At 44.1% G+C, this 26,089-nt stretch overlaps 1 protein-coding gene across 2 annotated transcripts; it reads right to left on the reverse strand.

Moving 5' to 3' along the window:
* Nucleotides 1-1,484: 1,484 nt before the first annotated feature.
* On the reverse strand, nt 1,485-25,722 carry PRPS2 (phosphoribosyl pyrophosphate synthetase 2). Of its 2 annotated transcripts, none has more exons than XM_006055406.4 (7): nt 25,502-25,722; nt 20,078-20,261; nt 13,890-13,988; nt 12,736-12,860; nt 6,948-7,121; nt 5,881-6,040; nt 1,485-4,044 (listed from the first exon to the last, which is right to left on the reverse strand). In XM_006055406.4, exons 1-7 carry the CDS (start codon nt 25,621-25,623, stop codon nt 3,952-3,954), a joined length of 957 nt encoding a protein of 318 aa, XP_006055468.1. In that variant the 5' UTR covers nt 25,624-25,722; the 3' UTR covers nt 1,485-3,951. The 2 variants fall into 2 exon arrangements, with proteins under 2 accessions (XP_006055468.1, XP_044793501.1); XM_044937566.1 differs by lacking the exon at nt 1,485-4,044 and adding an exon at nt 4,782-5,057.
* Between the last annotated feature and the right edge of the window lie 367 nt (nt 25,723-26,089).

Below are 26,089 nucleotides of genomic sequence, written 5' to 3' on the forward strand. Positions count from 1 at the left end.
CTAGCTCACGGGCACACAGATTAGCATCTACAAAGTGCATGAAAATCTTGCTTCTTCATACCTTAGATTCTTTCAGGGGGAAGACATAAGATGCCTGTTCTAAAAAGTTGAGGTTAATGTAGAAAACAATCAGTTTTAAGTACTTTACAGGTATCATCTTATTTAATCCTCATCACTTCCTCTGAGTTACCATTATCCTGTTTCAAATACAAGGGAACTGAGGCATAAAAGGGTAATTAGCCAGCCCTGAAAGGTTCTGTTGTTGTCGTTGTTTTAACTCTAGTAAGCAGTGGAGGGTTCTGAGCCTCACGCTCTTTCAGAGGAGAAAACAAGAGCTCAGGAGAGCAAACCAATCCAGAACGTGGACTCTGGAACGCAAGGGGAAAGGTGGAGGGCTGTGTTCCTGGGGTGCAGGAGATAAACCAATATGGTGATGATCTGCAGTGAAAAGGAGCAACTGTCGACTTCTGCGTGCAGCACACACAAAGGATAACGTAGTGCTTCGGCCCGACCTCCATCTTCATTGGCTATCCTCACTTAACCATAGTAAGTACCAAACACCTTATGCTGTCCTGCATCAGTCCATGCTGGAGTACAGCCACTGGTTCTGGAGAATCCCACCATGATGTACCATTGGTAACAGTCCCTTCACAAAGTTCCTTCTCAGCTCCCCAGCCTCACTCGATCCTCTGAACCCCTTAGTATCGCATCTTCCCCTTTGACTTTTAGCCCGTGCACCCAGGAACTCAGCCAGTGGGTTGGATAGGACCTACCACATGAAATCAAACACTTCTGAAGAAGTGTGACAGCATTAATGAAACTGGCAAGTTGAAGTGATTTTGATATTTCCATCTCTCAATTTTCTTCCTCCCTTCTAGTACATTCTATCCTGTTCTGTCTTAAACTGTGATCTTCTGCAGTCGGCTTAGTTTTAGTTCTTTATATTTAACTGGGAATGTATTTCACTGGCACCATTTAAGACAGAATGGTGCCACTCTCAACATTAGCCACACATTAAAGCTGAACTCTCCTGGGAGAACCATAATTAGAAACTTACTTTGTCCCCACAAGAGTAACTTAGAGCATCACAGAACAGGTAGTTGTTTTATGGGAGAACAAAACTCTTCCTGGTGCTTCTGAAATCAAAGCATGTGAAAAACTTTTAAGGGGCTGACATTTAGGTTTGATCAGTTCCAACTATGAACACAACTACTCTGATATGAAAACACACAGTGCAGTCTTCAATTTTATAGGAGACATCTAGAATTCTTAAGTGGCCCAGATACTATGCTTTGGGGCAAGGAAACTGCTCACCAGTTCTTCAGAAACACCTTCAAAATGGAGAAGAGCTGACTTCAATGAACTTCTGCTTTTTCTATAATTTTATATGCTGGGCTCTAGCCATGCTATAGCAAACACTTCAAGGTACCCCATAAAAAAAGTCACTCCATCAAAACATATTACTCCATAATGATTATACAAGGTAGGAAAGAAAGAAGGAGCATGATTTTATTGAAATCTTTTAGTACAGTGTTGGAAGATCTTCGAATCCTATATTCTAAAGCAATACAAGCACTGCAAATGATGTAGTTCCTGAATCTAGTTGACATCATCTCTACCACAGGAAAGTTATCATACAAATCTCTTGAAGTTGATGGATGTAATTTAAGTTGAAAATGGAGCAACTTTGGTATATTTGTATTTCTCTGGATCCCCTTTTTGGCTAGATGTACACCAAGTCAATTGCCATTCAGCAGAGTTGGATAGAACCAGTATGTTTGATGGTCATTGAAATGTTTCCGCACGAGCAGCAAGGGATTGCATGAGCTCAAATTAAGCAGCTCTCAAGGCCATCTTCATCATCTTTCTTTGAACTGGACCATCAAATGCCACTGCGTAGGGCTAAGTCAAGTCTAGTTAGTTGACAGATGTACCAGAAGTACTTTAAAATACAAAATGAAGCTAAATAACCGTGGAAACAATCAGCTCTTAATTCAGAGAATGACAATATCACTTTCTTAATATCTTTATCTGAATATCATTTTTGAAAATGAATTTTAAAATTATATGTCAGCTCTGTAACACATTTAGATCTATGTGTTGGACTAAATCTTCAATGAAATCACTGCTTTAAATCAACTGGTTTTAGTCACTGTTAATGTGTCTATGCTGGGATGCCAAGATGTCTAGCTGCGTGCATTCATAACTACATTTTCACTCCACAGAAATTGAAGAAATACAGATTATCACTCATTTTTCAAAAAGAATAATTACATACATCTCAATAGACTATATATCTCAAATCAACTCTGTCTAGATAGAGTCCATTGTATTGCATAGGTGACTTTAGCCATTTTAAGGTACAGCAAAATGCTAGTTTCTGCAATGATTAAAACAATCCTTTAAACTTTGATTTAACCTCTGCTGTGATGAAGTTTGAAATCTTAAAGATTGCTATTCAGGTTTGTTAATAATTTAAAGAGACCTCATTTTTCCACCCACTGAATTTAGATCCGAGACTTTGCTCTGAGTTTTGAGATCCAGCAGGAGGAGGAGACTTTTCTTTCTTTTTCCTGGGCTTTGTCTATGGAGGCACGTTTTCTTTTTTGTGGGTGGAAGCACTCAGCTGGTTGTCCACCAACGTGCCCTTAGTACAATTCAGAGTTGCTGCTTGCTGCCTGCCACCGAGGAGGGGGCACCTCACTCAGGAGCCGTCAAAGGTCACCTGTGAATAAAGCTCTCTTCCCTCCACCATCACTCCTTGGGCCACCACTGAACATTCACTTTATGGAGCAACTAATGCTTACCTATTTGTCCTTTATTTGGCAGGCCCTTCTCACCTATGTAACAGCTTTAGCTAAAATAATCTATTGCCTAGAAGGTCTGCTACTTGTGATTACAAAAGACCAAAAACCACGAGGTCACCCACCACTAAGGAGATAACGTTTAAACGTGTATTTGGAGGCACCCACCAAAAATGTACCCTTTTATCATGTCAAAAGCAAAATAGAGATGGGACTAGTAAAACTAAGAGGACTTAGGGAAGAAGTCCTTGTTGCAGTGGAGAGCCACAACATAAAACTCTTGAGGAAAAAGGCAGAGTAAAAGCTAGAGCTAAAAACAGGACGTTAAAAAAACAAGATGGCAGGACATGAGGTGCATCTGGATGGACAGAGCTTGAACGTGACCCCGAACCTGGAGATTATCTCAAAAGAGTTTCTCAATCAGATCTATTGCTGAACAAACTTTGGGAATTTTAAAACAGTGTATTTCACGAAAAGTGACAGTTATGCTTTTCAGAAGGGGCAATAAAAAATACACTGCTTCTGGGGTGTCTATTGTTTACCAAAAATAAACGTGCCAGTGGCCATCTTCAGCTATTGATGCATTTCATCCTAATTAAACATAATGATAAAAATGGTTTCCTGGAAACCTGACCACTAAAAACAAATATTCAAAATTCAGGGTATTATTAATTCTCTAAGGTTCACTCAAAAGTGAAAGACTAATTCTCTACAGGGTTTCACCCAAATGTCCATAGACATTATCATTTTATATTTACAAAAAGGCTTTAATCTGAAGTGACCTTTGGTAGCCCCGAAATTCTTAAACTATGAACTTCCACAAAGAAATTATAAACTTGAAAGTTGTGGCCTCAAAGTACTGACAGAACAAAGGGCGGGGGGGAAGGTCACTTATCAGAACAAGTCAAGGTAACAAAAACATTTCTCCTTTAAGACTGTTCACTTAAAAGATCAAATAACCACTACCCTCCTCACTAAAGTGAAAATAAATGGTTGAGATCTTTAAGAGGGGGAAAACAGTGGCCTTGGAGTATACATAGACCTGATGCTTTCACATTAACATAACTGCTCAGTCCCAAAGCTAAAAAAATCAGACAAATGCACGCAAGTTAGAAGCCAGACCAGGCTTGCTCCACACCTCACATCTTTACAGTGGGACGTGGCTGAACAGGTAAGACACAGATTCACCGTTGTGGGTCCTTCGGATCGCCTCAGCCAAGATCATCGAAATGTCAATAACCTAAACACCAATGAAAAGACAGAAAAGGGGAGAGGAAAGTGGGACATCTCAGTGATGTTTAATTAGAAACGTAGAAGCCAGAAAGCCTAGAAAAGCTTTCTCCAGCACATAAGATATGCTACTAGTAAACCCCCAGCCCACATCCACTTCTTCTGAGAGGACAGTTTGTGCCTGTCTTCAGAGTACAATCCTGGGTGAGGGATCCTGGAAGTGAGATTTTTCAGTGTAGATACTTCAAAGGCTGTTCAGGGCTGCTGTTAACCAGAGACATCCTTTTCTTCGGGTGTTTGTTGTTTTTAAATTATTTTTACTCAATCATTGCATAGAGGATTTTTGTCTCTCGGTTTCTGAAAACACAGATACCATAGCATCTAACGATAAAGCTGTAATCACCTAACTCCAAGGTCAGCATTAGAACAGCCATACACAATGGAGAAGGCAATGGCACCCGACTCCAGTACTCTTGCCTGGAAAATCCCATGGACGGAGGAGCCTGGTAGGCTGCAGTCCATGGGGTTGCTAAGAGTCGGACATGACTGAACGAATTCACTTTCACTTTTCACTTTCATGCATTAGAGAAGGAAATGGCAACCCACTCCAGTGTTCTTGCCTGGAGAATCCCAGGGACTGGGGAGCCTGGTGGGCTGCTGTCTATGGGGTCGCACAGAGCCAGACATGACTGAAGAGACTTAGCAGCAGCAGCAGCAGCAGACAATGCATAAATGCATAGGCATGGCTGTGTTACAATAAAACTTTATTTACAAAAGCAGATGGTGGGCTGGATTGGGCCTGCAGGCCTTAATTTACTGACTCTCAACTACTGAGAATCAGACATGAAAATCTAAGGCAAAGCTATTTTGACCATTTTCAAACAAATCTCCTGGGGCCAAATGAACTGCGTTGCTCCCTGATAGATGAGAAATCACAAGGCGGATCACTCTGATCCATCTTCATGCTCTAATGATGGGAACGGAGGCTTCCAGCAATGAAAGGACTTGCCAAGGTTCACCAAGCTACAGAGGCCAAACAAGAATTCAAACCCTTTGACTTATTTCAGGTCAACTGGTGTACAGCAATCATTGCCACCTCTCTGGGGGCCCCCAAGTCAGGAGGGATAGGAGTAAACCCTTGGTATAGCCTTATCATTTCAAACAGAAACCTTGCACCCATTAAACACTAACTCCCTAACGCCGCTCCTGGCAACCACCACTCTACTTCCCCTTTCTATGCGTCTGACTACTCTAGGGCCCTCAGGTTAAGTGGAATCTAGTTTAAATATCACACAGCATTTGTCCTTTTGTGACTGGCTTCTTTCATTTAGCATACCATTTTCAAGATTCATCCATGTTACTGGATGTGTCAGAATTTCCTTCCTTTTTAAGACCAAGGAATATTTCACTGTATGAAGAGACCACACTTTGGTTACCCATTCAACTGGCGGTGGACAGTTTGGTCATTTCCACCTTTTTATTGCGACTAGGGCCTACTATGAATGTTTGTGTACAAGGTTTTGTTGAACACCCGTTATCAGATTCAGGGGAATAATCCTAGAGGTGGACCTGGTGGATCATACGGTAATTCTGTTTAGCTTTAGCACAGTCTGTTTCTTAATGGTCTTTACTGTGGCTTTATTCACTTACTCTTTATAACTTTGACCTCTGTTGACCCCAGCTTTTCCCAGATACTAACATGTATCAGACCTTCCCATTACAGGAAGCTACAACCTCTGCCAACATCTGCCTTAGCAAGGGGTCACACATGCAAGATGCAATGCTATTTTTTGGGATGTGAGCTAAGTGTCTCACTGCATGGCTCTGCCAGCAGTGTAGCCAGTACCTGAATCTTGGAGCAGTGCTTCATCTTGTCCTCTTGGGGAATAGTATTTGTCACAACAACAGCCTCAAAGGCAGCATTATTTATTCTGGAAATAGCTGGCCCAGAGAAGATCCCATGGGTAAGGATAGCATACACTTTGGTGGCTCCAGCCGAGAGTAGTCTATAAAACAAAAGACAAAAAAGTTAAGTGCGCACAAATATTCTTGAAACATTCTCCCCTTTGTGTGAATTTAGAAGCAATAGTGTGCTCCATACAGGAAAACATGAAACCAATTTCACTCACATTTATTAGTCTAAAACATGATCTTTTAAGCTATGTGCTGACCAAACACTTTGTATTTCCTTACATCAGGGAGTATCACCCTTGGCTTTGGGCCCGGACACTTCTTTGTTGTGCAGCACACATCCCTGGCCTCTACCCAATAGCAACACCCCTCCCCTCAGTTGTCACAACCAAAAATGTCTCCCGACATTGTCAAATGTCTCCCAGGAAACAAAACTGCCCAGGTTTAAAAGAGCAAAGCCAAAACGTCCCATGTTGACATACAATCAATACAAAAAGGTGAGCTATTCTACACTCTTAGTTTTGCTCTGTCTTTGAAACCTTCTGTGCACTGGACCCTCCCAGCACATCTCAGTACATGCATGCTGCAGCCATGCACAGGTGGGCAGTGGCTCCTAGGCAGGATAGCCCAGCTCTAAGCCCCTGGAAGGCCACAGCTGAGAAAGCTGGAGTGAAAGCGAGCAAAGGAAGGGAGGGCCTGAAGAGGCCGAAAGACTGTCTTTTCCCCTCTGTGCTCAGTTTCAGAAGCTTCTTCTCTGAACTTTTAAAAAAATACACTGCAAGTAAAACCTTGAAAACGAACACCACGCCATAAAGGACCACGGTTTTTTCCCTACCAAGACAAAAAGAAATGGGTGTAGAAACTGACTTTGGTCTGAAAATCCACTACTAAGCAATCAGTAATAATTAGGAGGATGGAGCTCGGTTTTTAGCAGCTGACGCTTCTCCTTTCTTCATGAGATGGCCTAGCACTTTCCTGAAGGGTCCGGAAGCACCCTCATACTTGTCTGCAGCATGGCAGATGGTGCCACAGGTGTCGGCCATGTCATCCACAAGGATAGCCACGCGGTCCTTCACGTCGCCCACCAGGACCATCCGGTCCACTTCATTCGCCTTCTTCCTCTCCTTGTGAATCAGTGCAAACTCCACGTTCAACCTGTCCGCGATTGACGTGACCCTGCTCAAAGACATATACAAACACAGATTTAGTGAACACAGACTTCTGGTTATTGCAGGGGGTGGGGAGGAGGCTGGGAAGAAGGGATAGTTATGAAGTTTGGGGTGGACGTGTATACACTGGTGTATTTAAAATGAATAACCAACAAGGATCTACTGTATAGCATAGGGAACTCTGCTCAATATTATGCAACAAACTAAATGGGAAGAGAATTTGAGAAAGAATAGAAACATGTAAATAAATAACTGAATCACTTTCCTGTACACCTGAAACTAACACAACACTGTTAGCCAACTATACTCCAATATAAAATTAAAAGTTAAAAAGATACATAGGGAAAAGAAGGAAAAGAATTACAGCTGAAGTCTGAAAACATATTCCCAAAATTACATTAGAAAACTCTCGGTTTACAAAATAAGAAAAAAAAAAAATAGACAGATGTGTCAAATATTGTCAAAACAAAAAAGACTGTGCTCCTCACAGCTGTATTTTAGGACTATTGTAACCAGCCCCACTCAAGATAATGCAGGAATCAGGCCTCGCCTGAAAAGCTGGGCCTGGTGTGGGGTATGTGCTAAGCAACCAACACGGAGGAATGTGCCAGGACATGGCTTTGCGCCTGGGGCAGCTGGGGAAGAAAGCCAGGGCGCCTTGACCATGGTCTAAAACTCCTGACAGTCAACAGGCTGGTGTTTACGGGCATCTTGTAAAGTCAGAGGCCCAAATGAAAGTAAATTATTTAGAAAGTACTAACTGCTCAGTTTGGGGAGCAGCCATGAGGGACAAAGTCCTGTTTAGCGAAGCCATGTAAGCTGCAGGCTTATGACAAAGGGTTTGACTGCACTTGAGGCCTCTGAGATTGTAATCACAGTCCAGGCCTCTGCCCATCTACAGCAAATGCTCAAAGTTATCAGCCCTGAAAGGCCTGAACTGGCTAAAGGAGAAGTTGGCAGGCTAGGCTTGCTGCTGAGCCCAGGGCATTCTACATTTTTCCTGTGAAGAACAGACTTCAATGATGAAACTTAGCAATAAAATAATCCCACTGACATAAGGGAACATGAAATATCCTGTTTCACTTCTTAAAATGACAGCCTCTTATTATGCAATGCAGCTGAAAAAAATTTTTGAAGGACCAAAACACAGACTCAGACACAACCCAATTTTGTATGCAGTCACTAGAGGATACAACCTCTGGATGCTTAAGTCCTGGCACCACTCACTGTGTCCTCCTCAAATGGTGATCAAGTAGAGCCCGGCCCAATCATTGAGGAGAACCCACTTTCTGGGGCCAAGAGGGCAGCAGGAAGGGGACTGTGTACCATGGGTTACTCCTGCTTGTTTCTGAGAACATTCAACAACTGGTATCATTTGTAACTGTGGTAGACAAAGTTATACATATTATATACATAGAGGTATGTATGTATACCTAATAGAATTTGAACACTGACAAAAATTTTGCCCCATAATCGCCTTAAAACATATACTACTCTATTTATGCCAATTTCATAAAAGATATGCTCTTTAAACTCCAATTAAGGAAAGCTAGTTTCTCAGAACATAAGACAGATTTTGCCAAGAAAAGCCTCTTGAACACCTTTCATATGAGCATATAAAAATTTTGTTTCTATGTAAGGATCAGGAAGACCTCGGTAGGGCAGGGCCAAGGTCCACAGCCTCACACAGGGACGCACCACCACGTGGGGTGAAGGTGGCATCGCCTGTGTTCACATGTCTGCCAGGTGATCTGCTCTCCTGAGTCTGCGAATAAACACACCAGCAGGGGGCGCAGCGGCCCGAGTGGGAAGGAAGCTGAGCTATGCAGTTTGGTGGGTAGGGTGGGGGTCAGGGGGATAGAGGAAGGCATGGAACATGAGTGGGGAGCCCCAGGCACTTCAGGTACCCAATGGCAACGTCAGAAGCAAAAAATCAGGGAAACTATTCCTGCAAAAAAGCTCCAGGGTTGCGACAATATCCCTATTTCTCCACAGGTTCCAACGCTTCTCTTCCAGGTGTACAACTGTGACTTACTGCCTATTCCTAACATACAGTTGTTGATACAGGGTATTATACAGAAATCTCAGGCGGAAAAAGCTAGAACAACAACAACAAAAATACATAGTTCAACTTCTATTTCTTCTGGATACACCATTACAGTCTTTACAGAAGAAAAAGAAAAGGAAAATCTGAAATAGTTGCACCAACTTCCCGAACCAGTTTTATGTGAATATTGACCATCTCAACAGTGGCGTGCTTCCTTCCTAAGGTCTACTTTTTTCTCAGCTTCAAAGACTACCCACGAGTGACCTCTTGTGGTGATATTAAGTTTTACCTGGAACAAATTAAGCTTCAAAGTTTTTTCTACAGCAACAAGTCCCAATTTCTCAGACACCTATTTTTGTCTGTGTGTGTGAAAAACAACTTATCACATCAAGCAAAGAAGTCACAGATAATGTCAACTGCATGTACCATGTGTTACTTGCGAGGCTATTTTGTTGGTTGGGGAATAGCTTACTCTAGGATATGCGAGATGTGTAGCAAAAATTTAAGGGAAAAGAAACAGAGGTGACAAGAATTCTGAAATGCACACCCTTAAAAAGTTTGCCTTTCCCAGCAGAGAGGGAGCAGCAGGGTAGTCTGAGTGGAACTTATCTGAAGGGGCTCTGAACAAAAACAACATCTTGCTGCTGGCCGAGCTAGCTGATTCTGTTATTATTATTATTATTTTTTAGCAGGGGTTAGCAAGTGCATGAGGGAACTTGGCATATAATAAAAGATGGTACTTCAAGTCAAAGGGAAAAGAATTGATTACTTAACAGTTTGGGGACAATCTAGATAGCTGGGGACAGTGGAACTTGGATTCTTCATTCACTGTTTATTCCAAAACAAGTTTCAGATTGAAGAAAAATCAAAATATTAAAAAGGAAAAAAGCAACCCTTAAAATACTTAAAATCAGAGGAGAGGAAAAATGTTAAGGGTGAATCTTTCATAAACCCAGAAGCCATAATTTGAAAAAGAGATAAATATGACTACATAAGAATGTTTTAAGAGTCTTGCAGAGAAGAAAAACACAACAAGAAGTGAAAAACTTGGAGAATTATTTGCTACACAGAGAAGCAAAGATGTCACTTCCTGCCTGCATAGAACTTCTAACAAACCAGAGGAAGAGGCGTCCAGCTGATAGAAGAAGCAAAAGGTAGGAACAAAAAATAAACATGCTGGAAAGAGCGCTCAACCTTATGCACAGCAACTGGAATTAACAGGAAGACATGCCCTGTACCACTCAGCTGATCTGTAAAGTAAAAAGAAGTTTGATCAAGTGCTGAGCAAATGAGCCTGTGTATGAAGTCACTGGCATGCATAGTCGGGAATGTCAACTGGTCTTTTCCTTCTTAACTGAAGTATACTTGATTTACAATGGTGTGTTAGTTTCAGGTGTATAGCAAAGTGATTCAGTTATACATATGTGTGTGTGTGTGTGTGTGTGTGTGTGTGTGTGTGTATACTTTTCAGATTCTTTTCTATTATGGTTTAAGATATTGCATATACTTCCCTATGCTATACAGTAGGTTCTCGCTTGTCTATTTTATACACAGTAGTTTTATCTGCTGATCCCAATGTTTTATCTTCTTTGAAAGACCCAATTTTGCCCCTGTCCATCAAAACCGAAATAGCTCATGCTCTTGGACTTGGTGACAGTAGTTCTAGGAACACTTGTACTTCCACTACTTGCACATGTATAGGAAACGTGAAAGTGAGTGTCCTGCTGCAGGAACATGCCTAAGAACACCAACAACAGGACCAACTCAAGAGGAATGAGAGACTGGCTAAAGGAATCCCTACGCCTACACACAAGGGCCTATTACCCAGCCGCCAAAACCAAGAAAGCCGCGCTCCTGCACAGCTGTGGAACGCTTGCTAAGGTGGAACACACTTTTAAAAAACACAGAGAAGTATGTGCAGCATATTATCATCTGTGTGAAATAAAAAGGGAGATACATGTTTCAATAGCATTTCCAAATGCTATTGGAAAGACTGGAAAGAATAGAGGCCTCTCAAGAAAGAGGTGGGACACATCACCTCATCCAAAAAAAAAAAAAAAAAAAAAACGGGAGGGGGCTGGGATGGGAAAAGACAAGGCCACACAAGTTTGTGGACGGAGCTCTCTTCACGTCGCCCTTCCTAACGGAGAGCCCTCTCCCCACCAGAGAAGCAGCTGTGCGCTTCTACCCAGGGACCGAGTCCGGAGTCTCGGCGTGCAGTACAGCACTCTATCGAATCGGCGTTCCACCGCCTTCACCCTGATCCTCAACTGTCTCTACTGACTGCTCAGTACACTTCCTGAGGCCATTCAGTGTGCCTGCGCTCTGTTGCTTTTAGTGCCAAGCCAGTTTCTGGCCAGCATCCTCCTTTTCCAGCCTAGCACTGTTCTGTGGCCCCACGAGGTGGGCTGCCCGCCGCCCAGTCATCTGCAAGCAGGGGCTCTCCGGGGGCTGCACCCTCTCGCTTTCCTAACTTGGATCATCAGGTGGTCTTCATCGCATGAGGTGGTCTTCGGCGGGGAGTATTTCCTGAACAGCTGGGCTTGTGGAATTCTCCCTCTGCCGTTCTGCAGCCTGGGGTCCATTTTCCCAGCACTGGGACCGCCACATCAGGGTGCAAGTGCAAATCCCACCACACATCCAGCCGTAGCATAGACCCTGAGCTGGCGCTCTCACAGGTGGCGCCTTTCTCCCTGCCCTCTCCCTTCTCTCCGGAGGCTCCCCTGTGGGCACTAGCCTCTGCCAAGCCACTCGTCTCTTCCTGGATCCGACCCATCACCCAGGTCACCCTGAGCGCAGCTCTCAGCCTTTTTTATTTCTTGGCCACAGTTATCTCCCTTTCCCTGGCAGTTCAGTTGGTAAAGAATCCACCTGCAATGCAGGAGACACCGGTTTGAATCCTGGGTCAGGAAGATCCGCTAGAGAAGGGATAGGCTACCCACTCCAGTATTCTTGGGCTTCCCTTGTGGCTCAGCTGGTAAAGAATCTGCCCGCCATGTTGGAGACCTGGGTTTGATCCCTGAGTTAAGAAGGGAAGGGCTACCCACTCCAGTATTCTAGACTGGAGAATTCCATGGACTGTATAGTCCATGGGGTTGCAAACAGTCAGACACGACTGAGCGACTTTCACTCACTCACACACTCACTCATCTCCCTTTCTCTTGGGGTGCTCTGTCGACAGGGATTTTAAAACTGTTCTATTTTGGCTTCCATTGCTAAGTGTTTGTAGTAAGAAGGCCAAGCTTGGTCAGTTGTGTTGTGAAGTGAAAGCCTTATTTTCCAATTAGGCTCATGGCTTCTATCACCAGAAATAAAAGCTTTTTAAAAACTCAGAACATTCTTTGCTGAAAATAAATGTCTATGTGTATTTTTTTTTTTCTTTCGTGAGTGATGAAATATTAAAGATGACAGCTCTCTGCTCTGGAGGTGAAGCCTGTTGGCTACTTACTTGGTCATCTGCAAAATAAACTGGTAAGTCATTTAAGACATGCTTCCTTACCTAACACATACAGCAAGGAAAAAGCAGTTAGCAAACCCAGAAACCTGTCTCGTGTCACCTGAGCCTGCGCAATACCTTTTGGCGCCCCCAGCATCAGGTGAAACAATGATACAATTTTTCCAGTCAGTGATGTTCTCCCGAATCCACTGCAGGACCGCAGGCTCTGCATACAAGTTATCCACGGGGATATCAAAGAAGCCCTAAGGGGAGAAGTGGGTGTCATGTTATAACAGGGCTTTTTAAAAAAGATCTTCTCTGCAATGAAATAAAATTAGAATTTTTTAGTCAAAAGAAGCCTTTTAAACAGATTCCCCTTTTACTTCTTTTTAAAAATATTTTTTCAATTAAAGTATACATTGTATTTCTTTTTAAAAAAATGTTTTTGTAACTGAAGTATAGTTGATTGACAATGCTATGTTAGTTTCAGGTATACAGCCAAGTGATTCAGATATATATATATATATATATATATATTCTTTTTAAGATTCTCTTCTGTTATACCTTACTACAAGATGCTGAATATAGTTCCCTGTGCTATACAGTGGGTTCTTGTTGTATATTTATTTTATATTTTATCCTTCCCCCCACATTTTCCCTTTGGTAACTATAAGTTTCTTTTCTATGTCTGTACAGACTCCCTTTTCTTAATTCAAACGGAATTAAATCAAAAGACAGATATGTTCCAGAAGCAGATTTTGGTTTAGCTGGTATCTTTGGGGACATGGTCTATTACCTTATGATCACCGCTATTCTAAGAAAAGGAGACTGGCTTTGTAGATAAGTGGGGGAAAGATTTGCTTAAAGCTAATCTTAAGCATCTTATTGTAAGCCAAATAATTCACAGTTTACTGTACTGCAGGGCAGGCATACTGTAATTCGGCCTGTTTTATAGATGAAGGAACTAAGTTATGAAGAGTATTTAAAAACTTAACTCTCCCATTCTAATTATTGGCAGAAGTTGAGGTAGAATTACAGAGTTTACTACCAAGAAGCCATTCCTGCTCCTCCAAAATTGAGTGGAGGCAAGGTGGTGGTGGAGATGGGCGATATCAATGTTAAATTATCTAAGTTTGGTAAAAAAGACGAAAATCCCAGAGAGTCACCATATACAAACTTAAAAACACAAGTAGTGTTACCTCCTTTGAAAACTAACCTAACAGAGAGTTAGGATTTAACCACTTGCATTAAGCCCTCATTATAACCAAGAACAATAAAGCAAATGCTGGAACCTGTATCTGAGAGGCATGCAGGTCCATGGTGATGATGTGATCCGCTCCAGCGACAGACAGCATATTGGCCACAAGCTTTGCTGAAATCGGAGCACGACTCTAAAATACAAAGGCACAACTTTTATAATAAGGGAGAGATGGCGACATCCAGATTTCTCCCACTGAGATCTACAGGAGAAAGATGAATCACAGATGTGTTATTACATGTAAAAAGAAGTAACATTAATAATTTAATCCCTCAATAATTTGAATTTAGTAATTTAAATTAATTAATAAAGAAAGCTATAGGTTATAACAGCAAAAGAGACTCATCCCAGTTTTATTCACCAAATACTAATTATTTATTATTGGGAGACAGTGTGCCTGACACTGGATACAGAAAACAAATATCAAAGAAGCAAAAATTAAAGATAAATACACATAATATCACAATTTATGTAATTCCAATTGTGACAACTAGGTAGAATAAAAGGTACTGAGAGAGAAAGTGAGAGGGAGACAGAGAGAGACACAGATAGACAACAGCATGAAAGACAAGAAGTTAAAAGACATTAGTTGTCAGAGGCCCCTCTAAGGAAAGTGCTTCTTCTTTTTTTTTTTAAGTTCACAACTGAGCAATTTAAAAAAAATTTTTTTTAATATAAATTTATTTATTTTAATTGGAGGCTAATTACTTTACAATGTTGTATTGGTTTTGCCATACATCAACATGAATCTGCCACAGGTGTACAGGAAAGTGCTTCTTAAGGCGAGGCCAGCAGAGGCAGAGACTAGTGGTGCAGAAAGAGCCCATGTGACATCATGGAGGCTGGGAGGTCACTCACATCCAAGGACGGACAGAGCCTAGTGTGGCTACCTGGTGGTCCAGGATGCAGCACAAGGGGATATCTGAAGGGAGGCAGGGCTACATCTTCAGAGCCCCAAAGGCCAGTCCTTAAAGCTGAGTTTCTGCACTACAGCTAGAAGCAAAGGCTGTTACGAATTCAACAACAACCAGAAGGAAGAAAGAACAGCTTAAGGTGATGGATCAGCTGATATTTAGAGAAACAGACCGCAGTGTGACACTGTATCTTCTTGAAGGTACCTAAGTTCTTCATAGCTTTAGCTTCTACACCATAAGTGGACATGAACTCTGCCCACGTCAAAACAATCCAAGGGACTATACAGGCATGATTGGGCCTATGGAAAGAGTTCAGCACTTTGCTATAAACCAAGCATTCTTACATACAACAAAAAAGAAAATGTAAGCTTAATAGAAGATTTTATTCAAACTTACAATGTTATGTAAGTTTCAATTATATCTCAAAGCGGAAAACAAAGATTTCATTCAAAATAGTAATAAATGATCTCTGTTAAATACACAGACACGCATACAGTATATTCCTGTAAAGACACACACAGGAATTAAATCAAAATGTGAACCGATTATTTTTATTTTCTCTAGTATCATTCTTTTCTAAAAAAAAGAAATTATATTTTACGATAATTCACACCCCCCCACACACACACTTTTTTTTTTCACACACAAAGAATGAGAGGAAATATCCCAAATGTTAACAATAAATGTTTCCAGAAAGTGAGATGATGGGGAAATAGTTTTCTAATTTTTTGTGAATCATTCGACCTGCTCAACTAACTCAGGTTTTTTCATCATGTAACTCCCCTGCTCTGTTCCATGTTGTCCTTGAGATAAAAAGCCCTCCTGCCAGTGTGGCTCTAGCTACTTAGAAGTGGTCTGCCCTGCACCCTCAGCTTCAAGGAGGAGTCCTCCCCAGAGCGGGCTCTGGGCCCCCTCTCTCCCTCTTCTGGAGAACACTGTAAGCCTTGCCGTCTACACCCACACTCCCACCTTACCCTTAATCTGCCCCTACCTCTGCAGACCCTGTATGTCTGATCCTCCAGATCTGGTTCCAATCTCCAAACTTTAGGCACTTGGAGAATTCCAGAGGGGAATGATCTGTCCGTTATAAAGGGACACAGCATTTGGCCCCCACCACGAGGGACCACCGTAAGCCACCTGCTTAAAGATGGACATCAGAAGATCGTTTGCGTAGAATGCATACTTCACAACTAGACTGTGTGTCCCTCAAGCGCAAAGGACTGGTTTTGGAGATGTCTGCATCACCTGCAACCCCAGCTCTGTACCTTGCATATGACAGTTCTTCAGTGAATATTTCATAACAGGATTTCTAGAACACTGAGTTTCCAAGGCTTAGTCATTCACCCCACTGACTGGGAGAGTTACTTAGTCTAACAAAATTCCAGGGTAATTAAAAGAACAAATCCATCGCTGGGAATGTGATTCACTATGCTGATCAACTTCCTGTAAGTTGATAACCTGCAAAAAGATTCCTCTGTCTCTCCACGGCATCAAGCCATTCTTACTTCTGAGAGCTAGAGCACAGGAGCAATTTCTAAATCCATACTTTCTTCTCTCCTTCAAACTCTGTTTTAGAAGTTAATTTTCAGACCATCTTTCATGATTTGCCTTAACACCCAACTGCATCTTGCAAGAAAAATGATTTACAGGTTTTAACTGACTTTATGGTTAAGAAAGAGAAAAAATTAGTATGGCATTTCAACAAAGGTAGTCAAGGTACAGCAACTGCAAATAAAACGGTTGACTCCCCTAATGAAAAATGGTTAAAAATCAAATATTTTGTGAGCCAGACCAGTCTGGACAAAGATTCTCCAGAGAGTCCAGATTTCATTCAGCATATTAGCTGCTGCCCTGATAAAAACCGTAAACTTTGAATCAGTTCTAATGAGGTGGATGAAACTGGAGCCTATTATACAGAGTGAAGTAAGCCAGAAAGAAAAACACCAATACAGTATACGAACGCATATATATGGAATTTAGAAAGATGGTAACAATAACCCTGTGTACGAGACAGCAAAAGAGACACATGTATAGAACAGTCTTATGGACTCTGTGAGAGAGGGAGAGGGTGGGAAGATTTGGGAGAATGGCATTGAAACATGTAAAATATCATGTATGAAACGAGTTGCCAGTCCAGGTTCGATGCACGATACTGGATGCTTGGGGCTGGTGCACTGGGACGACCCAGAGGGATGGAATGGGGAGGGAGGAGGGAGGAGGGTTCAGGATGGGGAACACATGTATACCTGTGGCGGATTCATTTTGATATTTGGCAAAACTAATACAATTATGTAAAGTTTAAAAATAAAATAAAATTTAAAAAAAAAAGCGTAAACTTCACAAGCTTTAAAAATGGAGATTATAGAAATTTGTGTCAGCACAACTGTCCTCAATTTTTCCAGTTAAGAAATCAAAAGAAACAATGTGATCATTGAAAATAGGTCTTAACTTTGAAAATTTTGAAAAACAGCCCTCTGTGATTCCTTTTTTGCTATCAGTTATTCTCCAACAATACGGCGTACCATTTCTGAATTCTGGGTTCCTTCTACTACTACTGGTGCCAACTCTCAACTGCTATCGTGGCCTTGCTTCTGTGTTGCTGACAGTGCTCACCTTGTCTCTTCTACCAGTGGTTAAGTTCAGAAAGTCGTGGGATTGTCTGATTGAGGTAAAAGAGAAAAGTGCCCACCGTATTGTTTCCAAGAAATGTTCCAACAGCAAAGTGACTAAGTAACAGTGAAACAAAGGAAAGAAACTGGTGTTCAAAATGGTCTCCACAAGAAAACCTATCTAAATGTCCAATAATGGAAGCTGGATAAAGAGATAGTCGGACAAAGCAGATTCAGGGGATAGTTAAGCCCACTGGGGGCTCTGGAGGGCTCTTTGCCAGCAAGATGGCAAGTAGAGGCCAGAGGCCAGGAGTGACCTCACATCCCCTGTGGGAGCAGGAGATCAGCCACATAGACCCGGCTGGTGTCTCTATATCATGATGATCAAATGGAAGAAACAAAGTTTGAAAATACAATCTTGGAACAACAGGTAAGTTCCAATCAGATACTTGCAAACAAAAAAATGCAGGTGTCTCAGTATTTGTATCAGTTAAAAAGAAAGTTAGGATAAAAAAAGACAACCAAAACCCAAAAAACCAGCTAGGGTTCCAAACTGTTAACACAGTGGGAGATGGCCAAGTAATAATAAAAGTAGTAATTTACTGAGAAAGCAGTAATGTATCAAATGTCTTAGTGCCAAGTGCAAAGGCTACTAGAAATAAAAGGAAAATCTGATGACAAATGGCAGAATACAGAATTTACTAAACCTCCTGTTATGTAGAAGAGAGATGGTAGCAGAATATTAGCTTCTCTAGTACATAGACAAGAATGAAGATGCTGAATAATCCCATGGAAACGCACAAATGGGAGGAAGAGCTAGGACGACAGATTACACTGAGGGAACAAAAGAAATAAATTTAAATTTAGCAGCTAAAAACGCACATAAAACTTGCAAATCAAGTCTGGAATAAAAGCAGCTTGACAAATGATACGTGGGAGGTCATATGCCTCACCAGAGCAGATGGGACCTACACATAAACTAAAGCCAAGTTACAAAGTGAAAGACACACACACACACACACCTCCCCACATACTACACACACTCCAATATTTCATGGCAATGGCAATTACCTGCTATTCAATATCCATAAACAAATGTTTTATGGACATATAGCCATGCCCATTCATTTACATTTGTCTCTGTCATACAATTAGAGCTTGGTAGTTACCACAGAGACCATGCAGACCTTCACAGGAAAACCTTGCTGACCCTTTCTAACATATATAATGAGTCACATTTCAAGTGCAGAATGGAGTTCTGGAGATCAAATTTTTAGTGGGCAATTCACTGACTAGGTGTCTTTAGCAGAGTCTGGAAACCACACCTGAAGGAGTTGACATTAAAATTTACGGGGACCTTGCTACAGGAATCCATATTTATAAACAACTTTTTTCACATGAGGGGAATCTTATGTACTGTTGAGAGATTTGCATTGTTTCAGAAAATCAATTCTGGAAACAAATGGAGGTGCACTGGAGAAAGTTTCTCTCGTAACTAGTTATCCAATCACAGGGCAACAGTGTGGCTGCTGAACTAAAAGGATTCACTTGGAACTGACCATCTATTCATAAAACACAAAGAGGGCAACAGCTTAAGTGTTGCTCCCATAGAGGGTTGAATGGTAACCCCAAAACTCATGTTCACCCAGAAGCTCAGACTGTGACCCCATTGGGAAATCAAGTCTTTGCAATTTGATTTCAAAGCAAGACGGTGATCAAGATGAGATCATTCTAGATCAGGGGGCTCCCTAAATCCAACGACTACCCTTTTATAAAAGGGGAAAGGACACACAGACACAGGAAGGTAGCCATGTGAAGACGAGTCGAGATGGCAATGACGCTACCAGAGGCCTAGGAAGGTCAGGAGCCCGCAGAAACGGAAGAGGCAAAGAAGGCTCCCCCTGGCGTCTCCAGAGGGAGTGCAGCCTGCTGGCACCTTGACCCCTGACATCTGGCCTCTAGGACAACGAGGGTGCACATTTCCGTCATTCTAAGCCTTCCAGTTTATGGTCATTTGCTTCCGCAGCCCGAGCAGAGTAATACGATCCCTTTGCAAGTTCCCCTCCACCTTCCCTGATTTTTCTTGAGGGCAGAGACCATATCTTCTTCAGTTTCTTCTACAACCTCACAGGGCCTCCTACAATGCCAGTGTTGCAAAAAGGATAATTCAACAATACCAACTTCATTCCTGTGGGGGGGTTAAAAAAGGGATACTGGTGTAAAGTTAACTTGGTATCCTGAGAGAACTGTAGACTCACACACAGCTGAGATGGTGCATCCTTACCCCAGTTTTTCATGGTGACATTTTGCAGCCCTAAGGAGGAAATCACAACCGGGATGCTGACATGGATACAATCCAGGGGTCTGCCTGGGACTTCATCAGCGTTTTACACTCAACAGTGTGTGTGTGTGTATGTGTTTAGTTCTACTCCCCACCACAAAGACACACACCAGTTTCATCACAAGGACTATAGTAAGAGTATTTTCAGACCTGCAAAAATACTCTTTACCTGTTTCTGTATCTACAAACATGACGGCTGATTCAAAGATAAACCTTAAATAAGGGCAAGAAAGCATGTTTACTCCATCACGACAGTAGAAGGCCAACATTTCCCAAGGAGTCGGAGGTATAAAGTGAGAAAATAAACGCAGCCATCAAGCCAGAGCCAGTTCCTCCAGCAGCTGCCCTGCACGCATACCTTGTCCTTCTTGTCTTGCCGGGCGTAAGGGAAGCACGGGATCACAGCGGTCACCCTGGAGGACGACGCAATCTTGCAGGCGTTGATCATGATGAGTAGTTCCATCAGGTTGTCGTTGATCTCGCCACAGCCACTCTGGATGATGTACACATCTTCCCCTCTCACACTTTCACCGATCTCCACGCTAGGGAAAGGAAGGTGCTGCTGTTAATAGCTAAGCCTCCCTGGGACCACTCCTAAGGGTTGTGACTCGCGAGTACTCAGCAGGCGGTGGTCCTTGAAGGTAGGACATCTTCCACTGAGAGGAGACAGAGCAAAATCAGCAAAGGGGAAGAGGCACACGGGCAAGGTCTGGGCAGATTAGGCACAAGCTTCCAACACTTCTTACCCGAGTGGAGTTGCAGAGGACGTGTGTATTCCCCCCCAGCAACCAGCTGTGACAACACAATCATAGAGGAAGCCCTGTCATCCCGGGAAGCTCATTGGAGACTCCGTTGCCTTGGGTTTTCTTGGGGGCCAGGGACTCAGTGTTAACCACATGGTTCACTATTCAGCAGGGACCCTTTTCCATGGGCAATGGGGGAAACCTTGCGCAAACTCAGTTCCCAGAAGCCAGCCAAGGGTCATCCTATAAAGGGGCCTTTTTCATATACGAGGGACTCTAATATGCTCTTTAGAAACTGTCTCTGGCCTGTTACATTAACTCTTTTTTGGCTCAGTACTGTATTCTAGTTTTTTACTTTCATTACTGTTACACGTATACATTGCTTTAAAAATTCCAACCATTCTGTAAGGCCTGTAGCAAATAAAATAAGCCCAGAGGCAGCCAATTTCATCTCTTGATGTGGTTTTAACATATTTATCTTCAAAGTCCCTCACTAATGCTTGGATTGCTTCATCTGGATTTTTCATTTTAGGCATCACGGGTTGATTTCTCACTCCGGACCATGAGGACTGACCCGTCCCCTCCCCATCCCATCCCCTGCATCAAGCGCAGCCCTCCCATCTCATGTCGCCATCCTCTCAGCACAGATCAGTTATCTGCCAACCAAATCTGAGGGCTGCATTTTAACTGTGTCGGTGCCATTCAGAGCCAAGCCGTACAGTAAACTGAAAACCAAGTTCACGTTGCCTTTCTGTACACAATTTTGGGGGGTGGGTTGTTCACCTTGGAGGAAGTGATGCTACCTCTTCATCTACTAAGTTTTCCAATACAAATGGCAGCCTCAACACTGAGCTAACAAACGAAACCCCACAATGTCAAGGTCAAGGCCTCGAGCGTGCCCTCTATTCCACGGCCTGCTCAAGGCTCGCCACCCCCCCCGCCTCCCCCCTCCCTCCGCTGGCTGACCTGGGTTCTCTTCCTGCCTGCACACAGCTGCCTCCTGGGGATTCCCTTCCCCTGTCTCCTGCCCTTGATTTCCCGCTCTCTGTACCCTTTCTTGGTGCACTTGCTGGTTTTGCTGATGGACATCCTCTGGTAGCGTCTTGAAAAAAGCAAACAGGAGCTTAACTCTTTGAAAACTGCCTGCCAGGAAGTTCCAAGTGTAGGATTCTGGGGGTTCAACAAGAGAATGAGTGAATACAACACTGGCATACATATACAATCAGCTGTGCCCTTTCTCTTGTGATCAGAAGCCAATTATACCCAATAGTATTGGAAGAGCTGATTATTTCTAAAGAAAATGGAAATATAAATGGTATTTGGAATACCATATAGTAGGCTATCTGAACCAACGGAAGCTTCTATCCAACTTCAAGTAAAATAATTAGAAGATAAAAATGCCATTTTTCAATTTGACATGATCTGGAAACAGTTTTGATCATAGTGGGTCAGCCTCCCATGTACTCTGTGCTCTGCCATGGATGGAAAAGGTACAATGCCAGCCTCAGGATGAGCATATGACAGAGTTTGATGTACTCCTCTCAAGCTCAAGTACTAAGGAGCTAAATGTAATTCCTTTGTGAACATCACGTCAAATGTGAGGTGAAGTTGATTGGGAAATCCCGGTATTATAGCTCAGAGGTTGACAATCTACAGCCTGTGAGCTGAGAATAGTGTGGTGGGCAAAATGATGGCCTACCAAAGACATCAATGTGCTAATCCCCAGAACCTTTGAATATGTTCATTTACAGGGCAAAGGAGAAGCAAAGTGGCAGATGGAATTAAGAATACTAGTCAAGTCACCTGAAAACAAGAGAGATTATCCTAGACTATTCTAGTTGGCCCAATGGGATTACAAGGGCCCTTAAACATGGCAGAGGGAGAGAGGTCAGAGAAAGAGATCTGAGGGCCGAAGCAGGGTCAGAGATGTGCTATGTGGCTGGCCCTGAAGATGGAAGAATGGGCCAAGAGCCAAGGAAAGTGGGCAGCCTCTAAGAGCTGGGAAAGCAATGGGTGGATCCTGCCCTAGAGCCTCCACAAGGAACACTGACCCACAATGGATTTCTAACCCGCAGAACTGTAAGATGCAACAGCAACAGAGCTGCTATGGGCCCATGAAACCTAAAATGTTATCTGGCCACTTACAGAAAGTTTGCCAACAACTCCTGATGTTATGATTTTTTAGCCCCAAATTTCAGGGGGATAAACTTCTTTGCCCTATTTTTTCTAAGGAACAACCTCAATCCCCATGGGGAAGACAGAAACTACGTATGATCACCATGGCAACTTTTTCCCAAAGCTATTCCTGATTCTACTCATATAGATGGTCACGACTGATCTTTATTCCAGGTCTTTCAAAAATTGTGGGCAGAAGGCAGCATCCACTGTTCTTCACTGATCCTGAAATAAGGCTGATGAGTTTATCTGAGCCAACAACAAATGGGTGTGGTAATTAAAAGACAGCCACGGACTAACACGTTTTCCACCAAGAAGGGCAATCTATGGCCCCTCCCCGTGGACCTGGGAGGACTCTGCAATTGACAACACAATGTGACAGAAGTGTCGATGCCCTGACTTCGGGGTCCAAACCTTCACAGACTGGGAGCTCTGACTTCCTGTGTTTTGAAGTCCTTGTGCTTGGATGCTAGTTTCCACGCTCTAATAAGGAAGCTCCAGCAGCCCTGTAGGGAGAGGTACAGGGGTTCCCAGCCAAGCTCCCAGGCCAAAGCTACTGCCAACTTACCAGCCATGCAAGCCAGCCAGCTCAGAAGTGGATTCTCCAGCCCCAGATGCCAACACGTGGGACAGAAAGAAGCCTTCCTTACTGAGCCCTGCTCAAGTCAGTGTGAGAGTCAAAGAAATAACGATCGTACACAACAGATAACCAGGACTTTGGGTCTTACAATCCAGGTAGCCACTCTGGGCAGGTTAACTGACCAGCAGAAAGGGTTACAGACGCCATCATCCCTGCTGTTCTAGGACGTCATCACAGCCTTTCAATGGTCAACTGGAAAGCTGGAACTGACATCTCCCTGTGGAGCTTAAATGATTTAGAGATGAGAAGGTAAAATCATGAGGCTCTGTGTCCAATTAGGCAGTGTTTTTTAAATGGGTAATAGGAGGAGTTGAGGACCAGCAGATGCCAAACCAGATTTATGGTCCTGGCTCAGGAAGAGATTTAGGAAGGGGCCCCTGGACCTGAACTGAAGCATTTTTCTCTTCCTTTCGCCCTTCTGCTTTTCATCTTTAGGACCACACAGTAAAAACCAGATTACCAGATTACAGGGAGGCCTGTTTGTAAAAACTCAACCTCTGGGCCTAGACAGTTCATGGGGAAGAGGGAAGTCAGGAAGTTAACCTCTGATAGTCTAGATATTAAAAACATAAAATATAACTATACAGCAATTCCCAGACTTCATGGTGAGTGGTTTCTGATACCTCATGATTTCTAATTACCTGGCAATTATAAAATACTCAGAAACAATAATTTTTTCTTGACCTATATGACACCACCTCTGGAACACAAACTGTTATTCCTTTCTTCTGAAAGCTACTGAAACTTGAACAGGACTGCTAAATATTGTCGTATTCAAACCTAAATATACTATCCTTTGCCAGAGCCCTGACCATCCTAGGAGACTTCTGTATGGAACTCTGCAAAGTGGAATTCTTTAGCTGAAAGACTCGTGCATTAATACTACCTGCTACTCATTCACAAATGTGTCTTCACTTATATTATCACCAGGGTCATGTAATGGAAGAAGGAATTCATGGAGCCTAAAAAGCTGACTCAATAGCAAACACCACCTTCTCTCTCTGTCATAACAACCACTCCTCTGTAGCTAAGCAATCTTTGCCTATGCCAAGGTCATCAAGATTTTTCTCCCATGTTTTCTCTTAGAAATTTCCAGTTCTAGGTTTTACATTTAGATTTAGGATTTCAAGGTCATTTCTGAAATGGTAGGAAGTATGGATGGAGTTGTTTGGGGTTTTGGTTTTGTTTTTTTTTGTTTTTTTTTTTTTTGTTTTTTTTTTGCAGCTCACCAACACTTGTTCCAGCCCTGCGTGTTGGAAATGTTGGCTGAACTGGGTCTTTGCCAAAGATATTAAAATGATTGGTAACTTAAAAAAAAAAAAAGATCAGTAACTGAGTATCGTGGTAGATATTTAAGGGGGGAGGGAGAAGGAATGGGACCAACTTGAAATGAGTTAAGAGCTGCGTGGACGCAGGCAAGTGGAAAGAAAGTAGCCCCTGGCCCGGCTTCCGAGGGGGCCACCAGCCTGACCTCACTGAACGGAGGTCACCGCTTCTTGCGGACCTGAGACATGGGGGGCAGCAGTTACACTCAAGCTATGGCCTTGCTGCTGGACACTGCAGTGTCCCAGGACGATGAAGAAGCTGGAGAAGGAAAAAAAAAAAAAGTCCATCATCTCTGAGGCAGAAAAGTTAGCACAAGGGATCCCAGCACGTGAGCCCTGAAGTTCTCAGGCTCTTTAAACCCTTTGCAGGTCCACACCTGCTGGATAACTCAGGAGCTGGCACCCGAGCAACTCAGGACTGTCACCTGGGGAGCTTTCAACATGCGGACCCTCACAGCCCTCGGAAGAAACCTCCGGGAGCGCGGCGAAGCTGCATTTTCCACAGCCCAGGGCGAACCCAGCGCGCCGCCCGGACTGGGGACGTGGGCGGGACGTTCCCTAGCGCGCCCTGGGTTTGGGAGCAGCGCTGCCGGCAGGAACGCGGACCCCGGGGCGAGCACGCCCCGGGCCATGTCCCTGCCCGCGTGCCCCGCACTCGATTCGGCTCCAGCCGGCTGCACCCACCTAGCCCCGCGGGCCGCCCGGGGGGTCGCTGTTCCCGGCTGGGGCCGCTCTCCTTGGCTTCTCACGGACGCCGCGGCGGTGGCGCGGAGGCCGCGTCGTGGCCGGCCCGCCCCGGAAGGGGGAGCGGGCGGCCACAGAGGGGGTCTCAGGCAGACGCCGGCCCCGGCCGGGCCGCTCAACCGCGCGCCCAGAGCCCTCCCCGGCCGGGCCCCCACCTGGTCTCCTGGTTGCTGAACTTCTTGGTGATCACCTTGCCCAGCTCCAGGCCCAGCCGGTCGGCCACGCGCTGGGACAGGTCCTGGTGTGAGCTGCCGCTGAAGAGCACGATGTTGGGCATGGTCGGGCGCGGAGTTCCGAGCGGCGCTGGGCGGCTGAGGCGGCGGTCACTCGGCAACCGGTGGCGAGAGCGGGAAAGCGCGACTGGCGGACACCGGGGAGGAGCGGAGTTAAAGAGGAGCTGGAGGGGGCGGGGCTGAGGGGCGGGGCCTGGGGAGGAGGAGCTGGAGGCGGTGGCACTCAAGGGGCGGAGCTGCGGGGTGGGAGGAGTGGGAAAGCGCAGCCGCGGGCTTCGGGGGAGGAGCTGGAGGCGGGGCGGAGGAGCGGCAAGGCGCAGCCGCGGTCCAGGAGGCCGAGCTGAAGGAGGAGGAGCCGCGCGGTGGGAAGCGTGGGTTAAGCGCCGCCGTGAGTTCCGGAGGCGGAGCTGGAGGGGCGGGCCTGAGGGAGGAGGGGCTGCAGGAGGAGGCGGAGTGGGAAAGTGCGGCGGCAGGACCCGGAGGAGGAGCTGGAGGCGAAGGAACTGGAGG

This window comes from Bubalus bubalis, chromosome X (assembly GCF_019923935.1).
Source record: "Bubalus bubalis isolate 160015118507 breed Murrah chromosome X, NDDB_SH_1, whole genome shotgun sequence".
Classification (NCBI taxonomy): domain Eukaryota; kingdom Metazoa; phylum Chordata; class Mammalia; order Artiodactyla; family Bovidae; genus Bubalus; species Bubalus bubalis.